Genomic DNA, 15,628 nt, shown 5'->3' on the forward strand with positions numbered 1-15,628 from the left:
TTTTTAAAATAAATTTGAACTTCCAGTTAACAGCTGAAAGAATAACATGTCAGGTTTCACTTTTTAAAACTGTTACTGTAACAAATGACTATGAATCAATATTGACCAAACATTATTTCCTTTTCTTAGACAACTTTTTCTTTAATTTATAAGAGTTAGGGTGGCAAGGTGGTGCAGTGGTTAGCACTCCTGCCTCACAGCGCTGAGGATCCGGGTTCGTTCCCGGCACCCTGTCACTGTCTGTGTGGAGTTTGCACATTCTCCCGGTGTCTGCATGGGTCTCACCCCCACAACCCAAAGATGTGCAGGTTAGGTAGATTGGCCACGCTAAATTGCCCCTTAATTGGAAAAAATATATAATTGGATACTCTAAATTTATATTTAAAAAAATAAGAGTTGGTGGAGGATGAAGAGTTTGTGGAAGATGAAGGATTTATGGAGGATGAAGAGGTTATGGAGGGTGAAGAATTTATGGAGGATGAAGAGATTATGGAGGATGAACAGCTTATGGAGGATAAAGGGTTTATGCATGTTGGGGGTTTAGACTCTCCAGTAACCAGAGAAATTGAAAGTCTGGAGATACTTGTTGTCAGCCTATTTGAACTTCAGTCCATGCTGGGAGAATTTACGACACAAGTAAAATCATAATTAGCAACAACATCTCCTAAACAGAGACACAGGAGAAATAATGGGAGAAGACCATGGGCCCAAGAAGCCCACCATGCAGACATGGATCAATCAAATACACTATGGACCCATCCCCAAATCTCCGCACCAGATTCTGGGAGCAGTAAAAGTCCTGAGATTTAAAAACGTTAAGACTAATTCGGGCAAAAAAGGAAAATTCCTTTGCAATTCCCTCAAGCACTGGATGTGAGCCTTTATTTCCTGAAGCTGTGCTGCGTGTTCCGAATAAACACAATAGTTTAAGATGTTTACAGCAGCAATCTAAGAAAATCCAAGTGCGCAACATCGGATAATTTTAAATGTGAGTGAATTCCCAAAAGTCCCAAAAGACTTGCTGTTAGGAAAATTGGACATTCTGAATTCTCCCTCAGTGTACCCGAGCAGGCGCCAGAGCATGGCGACTAGGGGATTTTCACAGTAACTTCATTGCAGTGTTAATGTAAGCCTAATTGAGGCACTAATAAAGATTATTATTATCACAATTCATCCCAAAACATCTGACGTTCCTGTTAACTGGGAGGTTTTTTGTACAGTGGTTCCAGATTCAATCCATCAGCATCAGGCCCGGTCCACAACATGGGTCATACCCAGCTCAGTGAAAGGTGCGAGATTCTGCCAAATGTGTTGGTTTGGAAAGACTGTTCACATTGTGTTCAGAAATTAAGGCACACAGCTCAGGCACATTGTAAACATTTCTACATCAACGTGTATGTGATTCATTCAGAAACTCACAACCCAATGAAATTAGGAGGCGACATGGTGGCATAGTGGTTCAATTCCGATCTTGGGTGACTGTGTGAAATCTGCACGTTCTCCCCGTATCTGCGCGGCTTTCCTCCGGGTGCTCTGGTTTCCTCCCACAGTCCAAAGATGTACAGGATAGGTGGATTGGCCATGCTAAATTGCCCCTTAGTATCGAAAGGTTAGGTGGGGTTACAGGGATAGGGCGGGGCACTGGGCCTAGGTAGGGTGCACTTTCAAAGGTCTGATGCAGACTCGATGGGCCAAATGGCCTCCTTCTGCACTGTAAGGATTCTATATATATAGAATCCATAGATAAACTTGGTTTGTTCTCACTGGAACAACGGAGGTTGAGGGGGCGACCTGATCGAGGACTACAAAATTATGAGGGGCATAGACAGAGTGGATAGTCAGAGACTTTTCCCAGGGTAGAGGGGTTAATTACTAGGGGGCATACGTTTAAGGTGCGAGGGGCAAGGTTTAGAGGAGATGTATGAGGCAAGATTTTTTACACAGAGGGTAGTGGGTGCCTGGAACTCGCTGCCAGAGAAGGTAGTGGAAGCAGGGACAATAGTGACATTTAAGGGGCATCTTGACAAATACATGAATAGGATGGGAATAGAGGGATATGGACCCCGGAAGTGTAGAAGATTTTAGTTTAGACGGGCAGCATTGTCGGCACGGGCTTGGAGGGCCGAAGGGCCTGTTCCTGCGCTGGACTTTTCTTTGTTCTTATATGGTTCCTTTGCTCAGGTTTTAGCGATGCTGCTCAATTTATTTACAGGTGGGTGGGCTGACACCCAAAATAAAAATGTTCCATTTTTGCTGAGAAACGCATTGTCAGCTCCATTAGCCCTCTTAAATTATCTGGAAATGCTTTTTAAGGAAAATAAAACAAAAATAACCTGTAATGTGCTATTGCTTGCTGAGCTGTGTTGGTTCATGGAAGGGTTTGTGCTCACGGTATGCAAATTAGTTTGAAAGCCGACATCAATCCGAATTTAATCAGTGCAATTTAACTCATAATTCACAATTACTGCCAAAGTGGAATTTTGACGGAGAATTCTCCGTGATAATAAATAATCATCAAACACTGGATAAATCAGTGTTTTGGGGTTGCACATCACCCAGCCCATTATTCACCTCCCAATGGTAGAAAAGCCCACAGATCTATTATACTCCACTGGGTCTGATGTTTTCTAAATGGCAAAAAGAATTCAGATCCTTTGAGGCCCTACTATATGAACAGAACATGGAGCGTACCTTTGCGGAACCCAGTCAGTGTTGTCTTCAGTGGCCCACCAGGCGGCTGGAAGAAGCCACATAGAGGAGTGAAGATCGGGTTGGGCCACACAGCACACCAATTTTCACATTGCTTACAAAGCTCATCAATCATTGGGTAAGAACCCTTGAAGAAATCGAGGCGTGCCAACATCTTTACGTAGAGGACACTCGGGTCTACGAAGAAAATGCCAAACAAAACCAGGTATTCAATATTACTGAGATTTTTCGTATGGCTAATTATGTAAGTATAGGTCACCCTTATCTAAGAACTTCAATTCCAACTCAAAGGGCATTTTGATCACATGCAGTTTCTGTTTTAATGGAGTCCCGAGTATGAGCATTAACTCACTCCCTTCTCCCTGGCAATGCTAACCCATTCCACTCTCTAAAGACACACTCAGTGGGATTCTCCATCCCGCCACACTCTGCCAGGCTGGCGTCCCTGCCCCTGGGCGGGATTCTCCATCCCGCCACACCCTGCCAGGGAGGCGTCCCTGCCCCTGGGCGGGATTCTCCATCCCGCCACACCCTGCCAGGCTGGCGTCCCTGCCCCTGGGTGGGATTCTCCATCCCGCCACACCCTGCCAGGGAGGCGTCCCTGCCCCTGGGCGGGATTCTCCATCCCGCCACACCCTGCCAGGGAGGCGTCCCTGCCCCTGGGCGGGATTCTCCATCCCGCCACACCCTGCCAGGGAGGCGTCCCTGCCCCTGGGCGGGATTCTCCATCAGGCCACACCCTGCCAGGGAGGCGTCCCTGCCCCTGGGCGGGATTCTCCGTCCCGCTGCACCCTGCCAGGGAGGCGTCCCTGCCCCTGGGCGGGATTCTCCATCCTGCTGCACCCTGCCAGGGAGACGTCCCTGCCCTCAGTGGAATTCTCCATCCCACTGCACCCTGACAGGGAGGCGTCCCTGCCCCTGGGCGGGATTCTCCATCCCGCTGCACCCTGCCAGGGAGGCGTCCCTGCCCCTGGGCGGGATTCTCTATCCTGCTGCACCCTGCCAGGGAGGCGCCCCTGCCCCTGGGCGGGATTCTCCATCCCGCTGCACCCTGCCAGGGAGGCGCCCCTGCCCCTGGGCGGGATTCTCCATCCCGCTGCACCCTGCCAGGGAGGCGTCCCTGCCCCTGGGTGGGATTCTCCGTCCCGCTGCACCCTGCCAGGGAGGCGTCCCTGCCCCTGGGCGGGATTCTCCATCCTGCTGCACCCTGCCAGGGAGGCGTCCCTGCCCCTGGGTGGGATTCTCCGTCCCGCTGCACCCTGCCAGGGAGGCGTCCCTGCCCCTGGGCGGGATTCTCCATCCTGCTGCACCCTGCCAGGGAGACGTCCCTGCCCTCAGTGGGATTCTCCATCCCACTGCACCCTGCCAGGGAGGCATCCCTGCCCCTGGGCGGGATTCTCCATCCCGCTGCACCCTGCCAGGGAGATGTCCCTGCCCCTGGGCAGGATTCTCCATCCCGCTGCACCCTGCCAGGGAGGCGTCCCTGCCCCTGGGCGGGATTCTCCATCCCGCTGCACCCTGCCAGGGAGGCGTCGCTGCCCTCAGTGGGATTCTCCATCCCGCCGCACCCTGCCAGGGAGGCGTCCCTGCCCCTGGGCGGGATTCTCCATCCCACTGCACCCTGCCAGGGAGGCGTCCCTGCCCTCAGTGGGATTCTCCATCCCGCCGCACCCTGCCAGGGAGGTGTCCCTGCCCCTGGGCGGGATTCTCCATCCCGCTGCACCCTGCCAGGGAGGCATCCCTGCCCCTGGGTGGGATTCTCCATCCCGCCGCACCCTGCCAGGGAGGCGTCCCTGCCCCTGGGCGGGATTCTCCATCCCGTCACACCCTGCCAGGCTGGCGTCCCTGCCCCTGGGCGGGATTCTCCATCCCGCCGCACCCTGCCAGGGAGACGTCCTTGCCCCTGGGTGGGATTCTCCATCCCGCCTCACCCTGCCAGGGAGGCGTCCCTGCCCTCAGTGGGATTCTCTATCCCGCTGCACCCTGCCAGGGAGGTGTCCCTGCCCCTGGGCGGGATTCTCCATCCCGCTGCACCCTGCCAGGGAGGCATCCCTGCCCCTGGGCGGGATTCTCCATCCCGCCTCACCCTGCCAGGGAGGCGTCCCTGCCCCTGGGTGGGATTCTCCATCCCGCTGCACCCTGCCAGGGAGGCATCCCTGCCCCTGGGCGGGATTCTCCATCCCGCTGCACCCTGCCAGGGAGGCATCCCTGCCCCTGGGCGGGATTCTCCATCCCGCTGCACCCTGCCAGGGAGACGTCCCTGCCCCTGGGTGGGATTCTCCATCCCGCTGCACCCTGCCAGGGAGGCGTCCCTGCCCCTGGGCGGGATTCTCCATCCCGCTGCACCCTGCCAGGGAGGCGTCGCTGCCCCTGGGCGGGATTCTCCATCCCGCCTCACCCTGCCAGGGAGGCGTCCCTGCCCCTGGGCGGGATTCTCCATCCCGCCGCACCCTGCCAGGGAGGCGTCCCTGCCCCTGGGCGGGATTCTCCATCCCGCTGCACCCTGCCAGGGAGATGTCCCTGCCCTCAGTGGGATTCTCCATCCCGCCGCACCCTGCCAGGGAGATGTCCCTGCCCTCAGTGGGATTCTCCATCGCGCTGCACCCTGCCAGGGAGATGTCCCTGCCCTCAGTGGGATTCTCCATTACGGCAACTGGCTATGTGGGCACCCCCATGCCGTCGGGAAATCCGCAGGAATGGGTGTGCTGCCGGCGAAATGGAGGATCCAGCCACCCATTCTTCGAAGGATTGTCAATCTGCTCCATTTTCTGGGTATGTTGACTCATTCTATACTTTTAGGAAGTAGGTTGCACCACAGCTTGGTATGATAACTGCTCACCCAATACTGCAAGAAACTACAGAGTCACGAACCAATCCCAGTCCATCATGTGAACCAGCCTTCCATCCATTGACTCTGTCTACATCTCCCGCTGCCTTGGGAAAACGGTCAGCATAATCAAAGACACATCCCACCCGGGTTATTCTCTCTTCCAACACGCACCGACAGCTTCTTCCCCACTGTTACTAGACTCTTGCATGACTGAACTGATCTCTCTGCGCATCTTCTGTACTGAGTAGCACTATACTCTGAATGCTTCACCCGATGTCTGTGTCTATTTATTTACATTGCGTATTTATCATATATCCAATGTTTTTCATGCCTGGACTGCTCGCAGAACAATACGTTTCACTGTACCTTGGTACACGTGACAATATATATAAATCTAGATCTAAATCTAATAATCTGCTCTATTCTCCAAGAGAGTATTAACCCATTCCATTCTTTCAAGGAATACTAAACCACTCAACACTGGGAGGTAATAAAAGCCCACTAATGTACCAATGGTGTGTTAACTCACTTCATTCTCAAAGGAAACACGAACCAACTTATTCTCCAAGGCTGTATTAATTCAATCTACCTTCCAAGACAGTGATCATCCATTCTGTGATCTCTGATTGTTCTTACCTATTCCATTCTCCATGAAGTTGACTGTAGGCCAGATGAGTAACAGGGCATCTTGAATGAGCTGCACCTCTGGACAATCAACTTGCTTGGTGCACGCACTGAAATCCTCAAGCATGCTCTTCATCCCGGTAGCTTGTATTTTACAAACTATCCATTCCATATTCCCTGAGAATAATCTGAGGTGTTAACACAATGCTGTACACTTTACTGTTCTATCAAAATGTGTCCGGCAGAATAATGTAAGTTACTGCTGTTAATTCAGTCATTGTGGGTGAACAAATGTTAGCGAGGTGTTTGTGACAGGCAAGATTGTGTTGTGATTGGTTCTTTTATTGGACAATTACTGACAAAGACAATTGGGATGAGGTCCGACAAGCTGAATTCAGGGAGTTAGGAGTTAAACTAAAAAGTAGGACCTCAAAGGTAGTAATCTCAGGATTGCTACCAGTGCCACGAGCTAGTCAGAGTAGGAATGTCAGGATAGATAGAATGAATGTGTGGCTCGAGAGATGGTGCAAGAGGGAGGGATGCAAATTCCTGGGGCATTGGGACCGGTTCTGGGGGAGGTGGGACCAGTACAAACCAGGCGGTCTGCCCCTGGGCAGGACTGGAACCCATGTCCTAGGGGAGATGTTTGCTAAAGCTGTTGGGGAGGGTTTAAACTAATGTGGCAGGGGGATGGGAACCGATGCAGGAAGTTGGAAGGTAGTAAAACAGGGACAGAAGCAAAAGGAAGTAAGGGGGAACGTGCAAGGCAGAGAAGCCATAGTCAAAAATCAAAAAGGGTGACAGTACAAGGTACAGTGACTGAGGGGAGCTCAGTGAATAGGCCCAGTAACACTAAAAGGAATAAAACTGGAGATGTTAAGATTCAAAACAGAGGTAACAAAACCAACATAAGTGTACTTTACCTGAATGCTCGTAGTATTCGGAATAAAGTAAATGAGTTGATGGCGCAAATCATCGTGAATGACTATGATATGGAAACATGGTTAAAGGATGGTCACGACTGGGAGTTAAATATCCGAGGGTATCAAACTATTCGGAAGGACAGAGTGGATGGTAAGGGAGGTGGTGTAGCTCTGTTATTTAAGGATGACATACGAGCAATAGTAAGGGATGACATTGGTGCTATGGAGGATAAGGTTGAATCCATTTGGGTGGAAATCAGGAATAGTAAGGCAAAAAAGACACTGATAGGAGTAGTCTATCGGCCACCAAATAGTAACATTATGGTGGGGCAGGCAATAAACAAAGAAATAACTGATGCATGTACAAATGGTACAGCAGTTATCATGGGGGATTTTAATCTACATGTCGATTGGTTTAACCAGGTCGGTCAAGGCAACCTTGGGGAGGGGTTTATAGAATGTATCCGCGATAGTTTCCTAGAACAGTATGTAATGGAACCTACAAGGGAACAAGCGGTCCTAGATCTGATGCTGTGTAATGAGACAGGATTGATTAATGATCTCATAGTTAGGGATCCTCTTGGAAGGAGCGATCACAATATGGTAGAATTTAAAATACAGATGGAGGGTGAGAAGGTAAAATCAAACACTTGTGTTTTGTGCTTAAACAAAGGAGATTGTGGAATTTAAGATATAGATGGAGGGTGAGAAAGTAAAATCAAATACTAGTGTTTTGTGTTTAAACAAAGAAGATTACAATGGGATAATAGAAGAACTAGCTAAGGTAGACTGGGAGCAAAGATTTTCTGGTGGAACAGTTGAGGAACAGTGGAGAACCATCCAAGCGATTTTTCACAGTGCTCAGCAAAGGTTTATACCAACAAAAATGAAGGACTGTGGAAAGAGAGAAAATTGACCGTGGATATCTAGGGAAATAATAAGGGAGAGTATCAAATTGAAGGAAATAGCATATAAAGTGGCAAAGATTGGTGGGAGACTAGAGGACTGGGAAATCTTTAGGGGGCAACAGAAAGCTACTAAAAAAGCTATAAAGAAGAGTAAGATAGAGTATGAGAGTAAACTTGCTCAGAATATAAAAACAGACAATAAAAGTTTCTACAAATATATAAAACAAAAAAGAGTGGCTAAGGTAAATATTGGTCCTTTAGAGGATGAGAAGGGAGTTTTAATAATGGGAGATGAGGAAATGGCTGAGGAACTGAACAGGATTTTTGGGTCGGTCTTCACAGTGGAAGACACAAATAACATGCCAGTGACTGATAGAAATGAGGCTATGACAGGTGAGGACCTTGAGGAGGTAGTGATGGGCAAGCTAATGGGGCTAATGGCAGACAAGTCTCCTGGCCCTGATGGATTGCATCCCAGAGTGCTAAAAGAGAAATTGCAGATGCACTAGTGATAACTTACCAAAATTCACTAGACTCTGGGGTGATCCCGGTGGATTGGAAATTAGCAAACATGACACCACTGTTTAGAAAAGGAGGAAGGCAGAGAGCGGGTAATTATAGGCCAGTGAGCTGAACTTCGGTAGTAGGGAAGATGCTGGAATCTATCATCAAGGATGAAATAGCGAGGCATCTGTCCCATTGGGCAGACGCAGCATGGGTTCATAAAGGGCAGGTCGTGCCTAACTAATTTAGTGGAATTTTTTGAGGACATTACCAGAGCAGTAGATAACGGGGAGCCGATGGATGTGGTATATGTGGGTTTCCAGAAAGCCTTTGAAAAGGAGCCACACAAAAGGTTGCTGCATAAGATAAAGATACATGGCATTAAGGGTAAAGTAGTAGCATGGATAGAGGATTGGTTAATTAATAGAAAGCAAAGAGTGGGGATTAATGGGTGTTTCTCTGGTTGGCAATCAGTAGCTAGTGGTGTCCATCAGGTATCCGTGTTGGGCCCACAATTGTTCACAATTTACACAGATGATTTGGAGTTGGGGACCAAGGGCAATGTGTCCAAGTTTGCAGATGACACTAAAATGAGTGGTAAAGTGAAACATGCAGAGGATACTGGAAGTCTGCCGAGGGATTTGGATAGGTTAAGTGAATGGGCTAGGGTCTGGCAGATGGAATACAATGTTGACAAATGTGAGGTAATCCATTTTGGTAGGAATAACAGCAAACAGGATTATTATTTAAACGATAAAATATTAAAGCATGCTGCTGTGCAGAGAGACCTGGGTGTGCTAGTGCATGAGTCACAGAAAGTTGGTTTACAGGTGCAACAGGTGATTAAGAAGGCAAATGGAATTTTGTCCTTCATTGCTGTAGGGATGGAGTTTAAGACTAGGGAGGTTATGCTGCAACTGTATAAGGTGTTAGTGAGGCCACACCTGGAGTATTGTGTTCAGTTTTGGTCTCCTTACTTGAGAAAGGACGTACTGGCACTGGAGGGTGTGCAGAGGAGATTCACTAGGTTAATCCCAGAGCTGAAGGGGTTGGATTACGAGGAGAGGTTCAGTAGACTGGGACTGTGCTCGTTGCAATTTAGAAGGATGAGGGGGGATCTTATAGAAACATATAAAATTATGAAGGGAATAGATAGGATAGATTGCGGGCAGCACGGTAGCATGGTGGTTAGGATAAATGCTTCACAGCTCCAGGGTCCCAGGTTCGATTCCCGGCTGGGTCACTATCTATGCGGAGTCTGCACGTCCTCCCCGTGTGTGCGTGGGTTTCCTCCGGGTGCTCCAGTTTCCTCCCACAGTCCAAAGATGTGCGGGTTAGGTGGATTTGCCATCCTAAATTGCCCGTAGTGTAAAAAGTAAGGTTAAGGGGGGGTTGTTGGGTTACGGGTATAGGGTATATGGGTATAGGGTGGATACGTGGGTTTGAGTAGGGTGATCATTGCTCGGCACAACATTGAGGGCCGAAGGGCCTGTTCTGTGCTGTACTGTTCGATGTTCTATGTTCTAGATGCGGGCAGGTTGTTTCCACTGGCGGGTGAAAGCAGAACTAGGGGGCATAGCCTCAAAATAAGGGGAAGTAGATTTAGGACTGTTTAGGAGGAACTTCTTCACCCAAAGGGTTGTGAATCTATGGAATTCCTTGCCCAGTGAAGCAGTTGAGGCTCCTTCATTAAATGTTTTTAAGGTAAAGATAGACAGGTTTTTGAAGAAAAAACGGATTAAGGGTTATGGTGTTCGGGCCGGAAAGTGGAGCTGTCCACAAAAGATCAGCCATGATCTCATTGAATGGCGGAACAGGCTCGAGGGGCCAGATAGCGTACTCCTGCTCCTAGTTCTCATATTCTTATGAAACAACTGGCAAGATCAGAATCAAAGCTAGGAACACACATATTTTTGACAAAGAGTAATTGGACTTGAAACGTTTGCTCTTTTCTCTCCCTACAGATGCTGCCAGACTTGCTGAGATTTTCCAGCATTTTCTCTTTGGTTTCAGAGTCCAGCATCCGCAGTAATTTGCTTTTTTACACAGATTTTTGAATTTAGCTATGGCCACTTCAGTCAAATACAACTGAAGCACTGAGACAATTATAGAAGTGGTCCTGACATGAACAATAAGAAACTGTTCTTATCATCTGAAAGGATTATTTGCAGAAACACCGGGGATGGGACTCTCCGTCGGCCGATGTCAGAATCGGGAAACATGATTGGGCGGAGAATTCGGTGTCAGCTGAAAATCCAGGTTGCTGCCGAGCACCAAATGCCATGCCATGCTCTAAATGTGTTCTACGCCGCATACCGACGTGGACATGCAAATTGTACAGTAAAGGTCATTGTCAAATCATTAACGGGCCCGATGCGGAATTTTCCGGGCTTTCTGTGACGCTCTGCCTCCGCCAGGAGGAATTACAAATGGCGAGGTTCACTTGTGATATTTGAAATCAAGAAAGATGCGTCCTTGCTGCTGAGTCTGCAGGAGGGGCTACAAACAGCGTCCAACATCACTATAGTGTGCTGACAATTGAGCCGCTGGCCCGGGGTACATCTACCAGGGCCAGGGGGCTGGCTGGGGGTGGCTCAGAGATGGGCTGTGGGGTTGGGGTGGCTGGGCACTGACCGCCATTGCCACCCCCTGCCAGGCAGCCATACTGCTGCACCTGCTGCTGAATCTCCACTGGGAACCTAACGCCACACAAATGCCAATCAATCTCAATGTGCTCTCTGAGCTTTCTTTCCCTCTCACATACACACAGACACATACTCACACATATAAGGACAAACACACACACACACAATGTGCTGAATGGTTAGCAGCTCCCGTCGACGGGCCTCACAAACTGCGTCAACTCCGCGCCCGGGTGAGCCATTGAATCTCCGCCACGATCGAGAAGGCGACCACTTCCGACGAGGCGATCGAAATCCTGCAAAAGCATTTAGTCAAACTCATAAATGAGGTACATGCACGACACCTGCTTTCTACCTGCCGGCAGCGCTCAGGGGTAACGCTGGACGTGTACGTGGAATAGCTTACCGCACTCGCCAGGAATTGCCATCATCAGGATGTGACAGGGGAAGTCCACATGAACCTGCACATCCGAGACGCCTTCGTGTCCGGCATCCGTTCGGCCTGAGGCAGCGCATCCTCGGAAATGGAGCTAAAGACCTTCAGGACACGGTAACGCTCGCCACCTCACTGGAAGTGGCCCGCCACCACCGAGACACGTACCCCGCGGAACCTGTGAGCCCCCCTCGAGCTCACAGGCCTGCAGGCCCCGCAACGCGGCTGCGCACCGGCCGGACACGGCCCTTTCTGACATGTCATCGGTCTCATGCGAGTCATGGGGGCAGCCATCTTGGCGGTGGCCATCTTCTAAACCCAACACGTGCGAACGGCGGCGGCCATTTTGTGAATCCCACTCAGCTGAGGACTCAGATTACCCACAAATGGGAGCGATCACCCTCGACCAATCGCGGCCCAATCGCGGCCAAAGCACCTGCAGAACTCCATGATGCAGGTCCAGATCAACGGGCACGAAACTCCCTGCCTCTTCGACTCTGGGAGCACGGAAAGCTTTGTCCATCCAGAAACAGGAAGGCGCTGCTCCTTGCACACCTATCCCGCTTCCCAAACCATAACCCTCGCCTTCGGATCCCACTCGGTCCAAATCAAGGGATATTGTATTGCGAATCTCATGATCCAGGGCGCCGAATACGTTCGTTTCAAGGTCTATATCCTCCCTCACCACTGGATTTCCAATGCAACCACCTAAGCCTGACCCTGACGTTCGGCGAACCCTTGACCCCTCTCACGGTATACAGCTTTGCACTCCCCTCACTATTCGCGAACCACACCCCTGAATGCAAGCCTGTCGCCACCAGGAGCCGGCGGTACAGTGCCCAAGATATGACTTTTATCAAGTCAGAGATCCAGCTTTTACTGAAAGAGGGGGTCACCGAGGCCAGCAACAGCTCCTGGAGAGCACAAGTGGTGGTTGTGCGGTCCGGGGAAAAGAAACAGATGGTCATGGACTACAGCCAGACCATAAACCGCTTCACGCAGCTCAATTCGTACCCCCTTCCCTGCATCACAGAGATGGTCAATTGGATCGCTCACTACCGCGTATTCTCCACTGTCGATCTAAAATCCGCCTCCCACCAGCTCCCTATCCGACCGGAAGACCGCCTCTATACTGCTTTTGAAGCAGCCGGCCGGTTTTCCACTTCCTCAGGTTCCCCTTCGCCGTCACAAATGGGGTCTCCGTCTTGCAGAGGGTGATGGTGGACCAGTACGGCCTGCGGGCTACTGACCCGTACTTGGACAATGTCACCATCTGCGGCCATGATCAGCAGGACCGTGACGCGAACCTTGAAAAGTTCCTCCAGACCGCCCGGGCCCTCAACCTGACCTACAACAAGGAAAGTTGCGTTTTCCACACACCCCGACTAGCCATCCTCGGCTACGACATGGAAAACGGGGTCCTAGGTCCCGACCCCGACCGCATAAGGAACCCCCCCCCCCGTAGCCTCAAGGCCCTCAAACGGTGCTTGGGGCTTTTCTCCTATTACACCCAGTGGGTCCCAGATATGCGGGCAAAGCCAACCACTCATAAAGACCACGGCATTTCCTTGACGGCTGAGGCCCGGTCGGACTTCAGTCACATCAAGGCCGACATCATCAAGGCCGCTATGCACGCCATGGACGAAACCATCCCTTTTCAGGTAGAGAGCGATGCATCAGACATTGCCCTGGCTGCTATCCTCAACCAGGCAGGCAGGCCAGTAGCATTCTTCTCCGGGACCCTCACCGCCTCCGAGATTCGGCACTCTGCAGTCAAAAAGGAGGCACAAGCCATTGTGGAGGCTGTGCGGCACTGGAGGCACAACCTAGCCGGTAGGAGGTTCACCCTCGTTACCGACCAATGGTCGGTAGCCTTCATGTTTGATAACGCATGACGGGGCAAAATTAAAAATGATAAAATCTTGAGGTGGAGGAAGGAACTCTCCACCTACGCCTACGATATTACACCCTGATACGCCTACGTCGCGCACCCTGATGGAAGGCAAGACACGGTTTCCCTCCGGGATCTGGCAGCACTAGTTCCCCCACTGACGTCCCCCCCCTCGCGGTTTCCCTATGGGATCTGGCACCCACTGGTTCCCCCACTGATGCCCCCCTCCCCGGGCCCCCACACCGCCAGTAGGCACCAGCCGCACCTCCCCACTAGCCCCACCCCCTACACTCCCTACCGGCGCCGGTAACGCTGCCCCCAACCCCCTACCCTGACCCGGACGAAGGCTCCGACCACCGCGTTTCCGGATATACCCTCACCAAAGACGTCCGTGTCCGCCGCACCACCACCCGAGCTGAGAAGGTCGACGAGGACGATCAGGCCTCTGGTATATTACAGTGCTGGAATATTACAGTGCTGATATATCACAGTGCTGGTATATTACAGTGCTGGAATATTACAGTGCTGATATATCACAGTGCTGGTATATGACAGTGCTGGTATATGGCAGTGCTGGAATATTACAGTGCTGGAATATTACAGTGCTGGAATATTACAGTGCTGATATATCACAGTGCTGGTATATCACAGTGCTGGTATATTACAGTGCTGGAATATTACAGTGCTGGTATATCACAGTGCTGGTATATCACAGTGCTGGAATATTACAGTGCTGGTATATTACAGTGCTGGAATATTACAGTGCTGGAATATTACAGTGCTGGTATATTACAGTGCTGGAATATTACAGTGCTGGTATATCACAGTGCTGGTATATTACAGTGCTGGTATATGACAGTGCTGGTATATCACAGTGCTGGTATATGACAGTGCTGGTATATTACAGTGCTGGTATATCACAGTGCTGGTATATCACAGTGCTGGTATATCACAGTGCTGATATATCACAGTGCTGGTATATCACAGTGCTGGTATACCACAGTGCTGATATATCACAGTGCTGGTATATCACAGTGCTGGTATATCACAGTGCTGGTATATTACAGTGCTGGAATATTACAGTGCTGGTATATCACAGTGCTGGTATATCACAGTGCTGGTATATCACAGTGCTGATATATTACAGGGCTGGTATATTACAGTGCTGGTATATTACAGTGCTGGTATATTACAGTGCTGGTATATCACAGTGCTGGTATATCACAGTGCTGGTATATCACAGTGCTGATATATCACAGTGCTGGTATATCACAGTGCTGGTATATTACAGTGCTGGAATATTACAGTGCTGGTATATCACAGTGCTGGTATATCACAGTGCTGGTATATCAAAGTGCTGGTATATCACAGTGCTGGTATATTACAGTGCTGGTATGACAGTGCTGGTATATCACAGTGCTGGTATATTACAGTGCTGGTATATCACAGTGCTGGTATATTACAGTGCTGGAATATTACAGTGCTGGTATATTACAGTGCTGGTATATCACAGTGTTGGTATATCACAGTGCTGGTATATTACAGTGCTGGTATATCACAGTGCTGGTATATTACAGTGCTGGTATATATATCACAGTGCTGGTATATCACAGTGCTGGTATATCACAGTGCTGGTATATCAGTGTTGGTATATCACAGTGCTGGTATATTACAGTGCTGGTATATCACAGTGCCGGTATATTACAGTGCTGGTATATTACAGTGCTGGTATATCACAGTGCTGGATAGAGCAGGGACAGGAATGGTTGTTGCAGGTTCCGGGGTTTAGGTGTTTTAGTAAGCTCAGAGAAGGGGGCAAAAGAGGGGGAGGTGTGGCGCTGCTAGTCAAGGACAGTATTACGGTGGCGGAAAGGATGCTAGATGGGGACTCTTCTTCTGAGGTAGTATGGGCTGAGGTTAGAAACAGGAAAGGAGAGGTCACCCTGTTGGGAGTTTTCTATAGGCCACCTAATAGTTCTAGGGATGTAGAGGAAAGGATGGCGAAGATGATTCTTGAAAGAGCGAAAGTAACAGGGTAGTTGTTATGGGAGACTTTAACTTTCCAAATATTGACTGGAAAAGATATAGTTCGAGTACATTAGATGGGTCGTTCTTTGTACAATGTGTGCAGGAGGGTTTCCTGACACAATATGTTGACAGGCCA

The 15,628-nt window shown here is 50.0% G+C and overlaps 1 protein-coding gene across 1 annotated transcript in view; it reads right to left on the reverse strand.

Moving 5' to 3' along the window:
• The window catches only part of nwd1 (NACHT and WD repeat domain containing 1), a 103,314-nt gene that overhangs the window by 37,420 nt on the left and 50,266 nt on the right, over positions 1-15,628 (reverse strand). The window contains exons 9-10 of the mRNA XM_038780314.1: positions 6,176-6,340; positions 2,692-2,886 (exon numbers count right to left, since the gene is read on the reverse strand). Coding sequence (XP_038636242.1) covers positions 2,692-2,886; positions 6,176-6,340 — 360 coding nt within the window. The remainder of the gene's footprint in view (positions 1-2,691; positions 2,887-6,175; positions 6,341-15,628) is intronic.

Source organism: Scyliorhinus canicula, chromosome 20 (genome assembly GCF_902713615.1).
Source record: "Scyliorhinus canicula chromosome 20, sScyCan1.1, whole genome shotgun sequence".
NCBI lineage: Eukaryota > Metazoa > Chordata > Chondrichthyes > Carcharhiniformes > Scyliorhinidae > Scyliorhinus > Scyliorhinus canicula.